The sequence below is a fragment of the Syngnathoides biaculeatus genome, chromosome 8 (genome assembly GCF_019802595.1).
Source record: "Syngnathoides biaculeatus isolate LvHL_M chromosome 8, ASM1980259v1, whole genome shotgun sequence".
Classification (NCBI taxonomy): Eukaryota; Metazoa; Chordata; class Actinopteri; order Syngnathiformes; family Syngnathidae; genus Syngnathoides; species Syngnathoides biaculeatus.
In genome coordinates this window covers 8,263,945-8,272,875 of record NC_084647.1, presented here as the reverse complement: position 1 = coordinate 8,272,875, position 8,931 = coordinate 8,263,945, and the positions used below count along the sequence as shown (strand labels likewise).

At 45.8% G+C, this 8,931-nt stretch overlaps 1 protein-coding gene across 9 annotated transcripts in view; it reads right to left on the bottom strand.

The window, feature by feature from the left end:
* Positions 1–935: 935 nt before the first annotated feature.
* elna (elastin a) overlaps positions 936–8,931 on the bottom strand; it is an 87,497-nt gene continuing 79,501 nt past the window's right edge. For 8 of the 9 annotated variants that reach the window (XM_061826538.1, XM_061826544.1, XM_061826546.1 and 5 more), the window contains 7 exons: positions 7,928–7,975; positions 6,890–6,976; positions 6,712–6,768; positions 6,162–6,230; positions 3,553–3,588; positions 2,997–3,071; positions 936–2,059 (listed from right to left, as the gene is read on the bottom strand). In XM_061826538.1, the coding sequence (XP_061682522.1) occupies positions 2,010–2,059; positions 2,997–3,071; positions 3,553–3,588; positions 6,162–6,230; positions 6,712–6,768; positions 6,890–6,976; positions 7,928–7,975 (422 nt within the window). In that variant the 3' untranslated portion in view covers positions 936–2,009. The remainder of the gene's footprint in view (positions 2,060–2,996; positions 3,072–3,552; positions 3,589–6,161; positions 6,231–6,711; positions 6,769–6,889; positions 6,977–7,927; positions 7,976–8,931) is intronic. The other variant, XM_061826545.1, reaches the window with a different exon arrangement.

Sequence of the window (8,931 nt, the reverse complement as noted above, 5' to 3'; positions counted from 1 at the left end):
TTTGTTCTTCCTCCGAAGCGGCTCCAGTCAATGAACGACGGGGCTCGGATACACCCGTTAAATACAAGTTATCCTGGACTACAATTCATGAATAAATGCAAAGGGATAGATCTTGACTGCATTTTCACACAGTTATAATATCAATATGTGTTAGAAGCTTGAACGAACGTTATCACGTAAAATGTAAATAACCTCCTGAAATGCCGCTCGAGGGGAAGGAAAAGCGTCACCGAGCAGATGCGCGAAAATCCAAAACTTTCCGGGATAAAAGTAGAAACGGCAGCACTGTTTTCAGAGACCCATCTTAATAAAGCGTTTGTCGAGAGAATCAGCATTTAAAAAAAAAAAGTCAATGAGAACAGATGGGCCGGCTGGGGTCCGATTCGCCAGGACTTTATACCCGCTGCGGCTAAAAATAGCGGCGAGGGAGAAGGAGGAGGGCCCCGGACGAGGCCCACAAAAAAGCAACCTTCTCACGGGTCACGGGTCACGTTGCGGCTCGATTGAAAACGGAACGGGAAGGCCCCTGCCGAACTTCATTGTTTGCACACGGACGAGCGTGAGCTGCACCGGTGCAGAAAAGGATGCTTGGAAGCCAAGTGACGTTCACACATTTATGATCGAAGGCACTGTCGGTATTAAATGCCGCATTGGGGGGGGTACAAAACTCTTGGTCGGTGGGTTTGCATAAGAGCAGACGAAGTCAAGTAAGTAAAAACAACACTGGATGTTTATGTTCTAAAATGTACATTCTAGTTCATGCAGTAGCACCATGGTTTCCTTCAGGCCCCGTCGCGCACCGGGAGGACGTCTACTTCCTCCTGCCGCAGTATTTGCCCTGGCACGCTCCTGCTGCTCCGCCTGCGCCCAACAAGCGACACGGACAAAAGTTCAAATATCTCAACGGCAGATGAGCGGCAATGGTGCAAAAAAAAAAAAAAGTGCAAAACCACAAAGTTCCTCCATACAGAAATAGTTTTAAATAAAGACGAAGCGTAACCCACGTCACACGTCTGACCCAGTGAGGTTCAAAGACACTTCTCACACAGCTCAGAGTGGATGAACCAATGCCAGCAACTTTCATATTAGTACAAAATACAGTACACAAATACGGAAAGAAAAAAAGGGGTCACTTGGCAACAGCACCCGTGAACGAACCTTTGGTCAATTGGGCTTTTTTTCCACTTTTTACTTTTGTTTTGTTCTTCCTCCGAAGCGGCTCCAGTCAATGAACGACGGGGCTCGGATACACCCGTTAAATACAAGTTATCCTGGACTACAATTCATGAATAAATGCAAAGGGATAGATCTTGACTGCATTTTCACACAGTTATAATATCAATATGTGTTAGAAGCTTGAACGAACGTTATCACGTAAAATGTAAATAACCTCCTGAAATGCCGCTCGAGGGGAAGGAAAAGCGTCACCGAGCAGATGCGCGAAAATCCAAAACTTTCCGGGATAAAAGTAGAAACGGCAGCACTGTTTTCAGAGACCCATCTTAATAAAGCGTTTGTCGAGAGAATCAGCATTTAAAAAAAAAAAGTCAATGAGAACAGATGGGCCGGCTGGGGTCCGATTCGCCAGGACTTTATACCCGCTGCGGCTAAAAATAGCGGCGAGGGAGAAGGAGGAGGGCCCCGGACGAGGCCCACAAAAAAGCAACCTTCTCACGGGTCACGGGTCACGTTGCGGCTCGATTGAAAACGGAACGGGAAGGCCCCTGCCGAACTTCATTGTTTGCACACGGACGAGCGTGAGCTGCACCGGTGCAGAAAAGGATGCTTGGAAGCCAAGTGACGTTCACACATTTATGATCGAAGGCACTGTCGGTATTAAATGCCGCATTGGGGGGGGTACAAAACTCTTGGTCGGTGGGTTTGCATAAGAGCAGACGAAGTCAAGTAAGTAAAAACAACACTGGATGTTTATGTTCTAAAATGTACATTCTAGTTCATGCAGTAGCACCATGGTTTCCTTCAGGCCCCGTCGCGCACCGGGAGGACGTCTACTTCCTCCTGCCGCAGTATTTGCCCTGGCACGCTCCTGCTGCTCCGCCTGCGCCCAACAAGCGACACGGACAAAAGTTCAAATATCTCAACGGCAGATGAGCGGCAATGGTGCAAAAAAAAAAAAAGGTGGCGCCATGACCCCCCCCCCGACATATTCCGCTGTCAGTGGGGGGGGAAATATGACTGACTGCAGATCCAGGAAGTGACATCGTTTTATCGGACTGTCCCTCAAAGCGAATTCTAATGAGAAGTTTAATGTTAAAAAAAAAAAAAAAAAAAAAAAAATTGGTTCAATATCCATCCTTCCATCCATTTTCTTAGCCGCTTATCCTCACAAGGGCGGCCAGAGTGCCGGAGCCTATCCCAGCTGTCGACGGGCAGGAAGCGGGGTAAACCCTGAACCGGTCGCCAGCCAATCGCAGGGCGCATGGAGACAAACAGCCGCACTCACAATTGCACCTACGGGCAATTTAGAACGATGTGGGAATAAAACCCGAGCGGCCACCCGGACAAAAGCAGGGGAGAACGTGCAAAACTCCACACGCGCATGTCCGGGATTGAACCCAGGACCTCAGAACTGTGAGGCCAACGCTTTACCAGCTGAGCCACTGTGCTGCCCTTGATTCAATATTTTATTGGAAATTCTGTAAATATTACATTTGGCAGTTTTCAACATGAAGCCCATTTTTAATTTTGTTGCACATTACTATTCACAACATGAATTCATATTCTTTCTAGCCAACTTTGTGAAGTGTCTTGAGCATTTTTAGCTAGCATTCAACAATTATTGAACAATTTGATATCAATTATATAATATACTTAAACAATTATTAGTCCAAATGGCTTTTTTTTTTGTTTTGTTTTGTTTTATAAAGATGTTCAATGTCTAATTTCCTTTACGTCGACACGCTCAAAATTCCTCGCGTGTTTTTTCCCCACATGTGACCAATAAGAGTGATTCAGATTGAAGATATTTCCGTTACCTCTGTAGGCTCCTCCTCCCGCCGCAGCGCCCAGGAAGCCTTGCAGCGGATTCCCGAGGTACTTTGCTGCTTTGGCTGGAAAAGCAAAAACGCATAAAAGTAATTCAACTTTACTGATATGACTGTGCAGCATCTCCATCTTGATATTTCGCATCTCCCGTTAAGGGTGGCTCGTGACGATGAAACGTCACAACGGTGTGGACTAAAACTAAAAGTCAAAGGGCCTATTGGCATCCACATTAAAACAATATCAGTACAGAATTATGTTATCGGCATTGAATACAGCACAACATGGTTGGTTGCGGATGCCGCAACAAAACCATAAATCATCAAGGCAGCAGATTAAGAAATCAGACGTGCGCTCCTTGAAATAATCCCGGGAGAAATCCAAACCCCCGACGATCAGGAAAAGACAGATTATCGCGCATACACACGCAGGTTGCGTCACACGCGCACGGACTTCATATTTCATCCAGATAATCTCGTAATTTCCCGGGGAAGAGAGGTGCCGATTATATCGTCGGCGTTATCAAGGTCATAAATGCTTTCCGGGTACCTTGCTGAGGGGTCAGCGGGGCCGGGACGTAACCACCTGTGGACGGGGGGGGAGAAATACAGGTAAATGGTTAAATAGATTTATGTTAAACAATGTTAATATTTCATCTCTATTTGTTGGTAGTGAGTGGGATCGCACAGATATTCATTCTTGAAATGATTTGTCCTTTCAGACGAGGACAGATCGGTCCGGGGAGTCCTCGGGTTAAGCCGGTCTCGTCCCCCGTCCGCCATTTTGTCTCGCTAAGGCTCGTCCGTGTTTTAGCGCCGGGGGCTAACTTTGCATTTTTCGCCCTCCTTTTTCGACATTATCGCCCCAAAGAAGAAAACTGCCAAAATCAAATCTATCACCATGGAAACGACGCTCGAGATCATGAAAAGATCGGAGGAAGGGGAGACGCCGACACCACCGACACACCAAGGCTTCAGTCGATCGACCGTGGTGACAATTATTAACGACAGAGCCCACATTTTAGCTCATTTGAAAGGGTTCCGGTCCAACTTCGGATGCGAGGATCACAAAACAAGGTCCAGATAAAGAGGATTGAGGACCATCTTCCCTCGCAATAGCTAAGCTAAGCACCGCCTCCCCTTCTTCTTCTTCTTCTTCTTCTTCTTCTCCATCCACCTCTCATCAGTAACGCTAACGACGCCATCTCGTTTATTTCAGTGTATTTGTTTTTGACGTCAATTCTGACTCGAATGGCGGAATCCGACTTCAGTCGAAATTTGATTTAAGAACGGATCTCGGTCGTAGACCGACGACTCCCTCTATTTAACCGTGTCTATCGATTTAAAATGTTCGCTGTATGTATCTCTGACGTTGTCTGGTACGTGTTTCGCCATTCCTGAAAGTGTAGCTGAAGAGAATTAAAAAAAAAAAAAAGTATATTTGAGCCATTTTCCAAGCTTGGACTGAAATGCCTTAAGAATTTTGTGCTTCTGCTTCTCAATGGAGGCGTATTATAATTCAATTGTATATGTAATGTATCTGTAGATGTATGTAATGGTGATGTCATCAGTGTGATATTGCGATGACGATGAAGGGCGCGATCAGTACTGTATACGTGTGCGGGGGGGCGGGGGGGAGCGTTACGCAAATGGAGGCGGTCCTCACCTGACTGAGGCGGATATCCGCCGCCGCCACCTCCGAGATTTCCATAACCTGTTCCAAGTTATCCAAATATTTACAGGATTGAATCCGTTGGGCAGGACATAAAGAACACGTTGTCATTTGCCGTCTTCCTATCTCGACTGCATTTGTGTTGGTTCGCTTTTGGACTCTCCCGGGCTTCGTGTTATCGTCGCTCTTTGATGCCGTGCGGCGCGACGGTTACGGCGGTCCCGCGGGGAACGGCGCCCAAACGGCAAACCGCCGCAATGTGCAGGCATCTACGGTCGGACTAAAAAAAGGATGCTTTGAGAGTAAAGTCGGTTTACTTCAACTGCATTTAAATCCATCCGTTTCCTGAGTCGCTTATCCTCACGAGGGTCGCGGGGAGTGCCGGAGCCTATCCCAGCTCTCAATGGGTACACCCTGAACTGGTCGCCAGCCAATCGCAGGGCACATCGAGACAAACAGCCGCACTCGCAATCACACCGACGGGGCAGTTTAGGGCGTCCAATCAATGTCGCACGTTTTTGGGGTGTGGGAGGAAGCCAGAGTGCCCGGAGAAAACCCACGTAGGACATGAACATGCAAACTCCTCACAATCGAACCCGGGTCCCCAGAACTGTGAGGCCAACACTTTCCAGGCTGCTCCAACATCAGCTGGCAAGAGGAAGGGTACACCCTGAACTGGTCGCCAGCCAATCGCAGGGCACAGCGAGACAAACAGCCGCACTCGCAATCACACCGACGGGGCAGTTTAGGGCGTCCAATCAATGTCGCACTTTTTTGGGGTGTGGGAGGAAGCCGGAGTGCCCGGAGAAAACCCACGTAGGACATGAACATGCAAACTCCTCACAATCGAACCCGGGTCCCCAGAACTGTGAGGCCAACACTTTCCAGGCTGCTCCAACGTCAGCTGGCAGGAGGAAGGGTACACCCTGAACTGGTCGCCAGCCAATCGCAGGGCACATCGAGACAAACAGCCGCACTCGCAATCACACCTCGGGTCAATTTAGGGCGTCCAATTAATGTTGCATATTTTTGGGATGTGGGAGTGCCCACCCGGAGAAAAAGCCACGCAGACACGGGGAGAACACGCAAACTCCACACAGAGAGGGCTGGGATCGAACGTGAGTCCTCAGAACTGTGATGCCATCGCTTTACAGCTGCCCCACCGTGCCGCCCAACTGCATTTAAATCGACTTGGGAAAAAAATCGAAAAATTAACCAGTTGTAATGTTTGATTTTCACATTGAAGCAAAACTGTGAATCATAATCCAAAAATATTCTTTCAGAAAAAAAAATGATGGGTGATGGCAGTGTATTCGGTACATTTGAGTAAAAAAAAAAAAAAAAAACAACCCAGCCCTGGCAATCATTTTTAGGAAATACAAATTCACGTTTCTGTGATGACCCTGACAATTGTAATTGTGTGCCGCCTTCAACAGCCCTTATTTTGAAAAGACTTTTAGCGATAAAGTGCTAAGTGTAAAAGCTACCTGGTTTCGGTGCTTTAGCTCCTCCCCCAGCGCCGCCCAGTCCGACTGCGGAGGGATACGGAAAAGCGCCTGGAGAAAAAAAGAAATTTCACATTTGAAAACGGGTCAAATGTTCTTCTTCTTCTTCTTCCCTCCTCGTCTTGTTGGTTCCGCAGCGTAAAAAAAAAACTTATCAGTTCCCCGCACAGGAAATGCCACAGTGATGGCTTCCTCCTGACCAACTGTCACTTTCGTCAATGGGCAGAACGTTGTTGGGGTTTTTTTTTTTTTTTCGTTTGTTTTTTTAATTGTACACGTGCAAAAGTCCCTCCCCTCCTTTATCTGTACCCTTTCCATATTCACGTTGATATGGACTGCGTCGCATTAAATTACGATGACGCAAAAAGGTTACGAAGGTTTACTAATCTTCCAGAAAAATTGTTGATCATTTGTGATCCCTTTACCACAAACAATTAAGGCGCTTTTCCCCTCCTCAGATGGCCGCTTGAACTTGTCTCGTTTGCCCAAAAATCCATATTTGACTTAATTTATGTAACGTGACGGCGCTAACCTTGATAGCCTCCTGCCGCCAGCGGGATTCCTGCTCCTCCTCCTGCGCCCCCAACGACTGTGAAGAGGGTGACACAGACAAACAAGCAGGAAATACATTTTTGTTGGACTACTAGATAAGGAATGGATGTCGGAATTGTTATAATTTTTTTTTTTTGTATTATTGCATGGATACACACTGGGAGGTGTTAAGGGCTTTGCACCAGGCAGGACTGCATCTCCTGCTCCGATTCCGGGTCCACTACCAGTTCCAGGCCCGTAAGGACCTGTGGAATAGAATACAATAGTGTGTTATAAAAATACTCACACCAGTCGAGTGTATACTGTACATCACAAATACTGCCGTAAAATAATATTACTAGACGTATAGTGACAATTACAAGGGTAAAGACATTTTCAATCCGTAACTTACGGCCTACAAACAACGACTTTTTTCACACGTTTATGCAGTGTTGCAGCTGATCTGTGCATTTTTTTTCTACCGGCCGCAAGGGGGCGCGCGAGCGGAATATATGTGCCGAGGAAGTGACTTTTACCGGCCTTGGCAGCGCTGCGCCAGCATTAGCGCTGCGTTCGCGTGTTGCTGCTGTGTCACTGGCGTGTCTCAGTGATATTTACCGGTAAATGATATTTTAACCAGCGCTGTTAGCATTTGCGCTAGCTTGAGTGTGGCGCTAGCTCGCGTTAGCACTATCGTTAGCGCGGCGCTAGCATTAGCAATAGCGTTAAACTCTTTCTTTGTACCGTCTTTCTTTATAAATATCTCATGTTTCAATGGGGGCACTTGCGGCTTTTATACGGGTGCGTCTTATGTACGTACCAAATGGTATTTCCTTTACATATGTACTGGGTGAGGCTCGCAACCAGGTGCGCTCCGTAGGCCGGGAATTACGGCAATCTTGCATACACAGTATCATTTTAACGTTGATGAGAATGCAATAGTTTTGATGTATATGGCATTGCATAGAATTACCGTGTTATTATGATCTCATAATGTAACGCGTGATGATCAAAATAGTGTTCATATAACACAATTCATATTCCACCAGTGAAAATGAGATTTTTAGCTTTTGTGCAGTGATATCGTGCAGGATCGCTATCGCAATTCAATTCCTGCACACGAAATTGTTCGCACAGGAATAGGGACGAGTTGGTCGCCGTCACGTGAAACATTAATAATAAAATCGCGAAGTGAAACTACGAAACAGATAACTCGCCTCCATAAGGGGAACCGACTCCGCTCGTGCCAATTCCTGTTCCAGCACCTGCCGGGCAGAAGAGCAGGAAGGAGTGTCAATGTCTATTTTATCTGAAGAGGATGTTTTATGATAAGCATCTGAAGTGTTTAATGTGTTACGGCGTTAAATTATGCTTTTAATGAAACGCAGGACGAAGGAAAAAAAAGTATTGACCGCTTGAAATTTCTCGGTTTTCGGATGCATATCTCATGGGTGGGTGTAAACGTTTTCGTTTCATGAGAAAAAAAAAAAAAACAGTCACAATCGCAGTAGAGGTATATGCTTATGTTTAAAGACAATATGTAAATATGCAAAGTAAAATATACATTATGTAATGGACAATACTGCTCTTCTTTACCACGTGGGGTTGCTTTTTGTGCTTTGCCTACTGTGACGACACCAACCACAACAGAGCTGCCTTCTTATTCTATGTCTCCACCACGTGGCGAAAACCAAGTATTGCATCTCTAATAGTTGCTGGAGGATGTCACTTTTATCTTAACTCCGACTGCATTCCAGTATATTAATACCCGCCATATTATAATGTGGTCTTCAAAACACTCAATCCTCGATCGACATTGAGTGTATCTGCCATTTGATGATTGCTGTGACGTCTGAATTAATGTGTTCATTTTCTCAGTTGGATTAACGTGGCAGTTGTGTTGACGTTCGGAAAAGTTGTGCAGTGAATACTCGGTTCTCAAACGTCCCCGTTCTCGAAAAAAAAAAACGTTTTTTTGAATGAAAATTTCAAGATTTTTCTTTTTTTTTTTTTGCTTCCGTTTTGGAACGAAAATCGGTACTCGAACGCCCCGACAAAACCCAGAAATAACGTAACGGGGGGAAAGTCACCCCCACCCAAGAGATTTGATACAGTAGTTGAGAGTTTTGGATTGCTTTTTTTCTTGTGAACTTTAATAATGCTCTTGCATTTCTGCATTTTTGTTTTGTTTCAAACATTTCGTGAACTCGAGTTAATGATT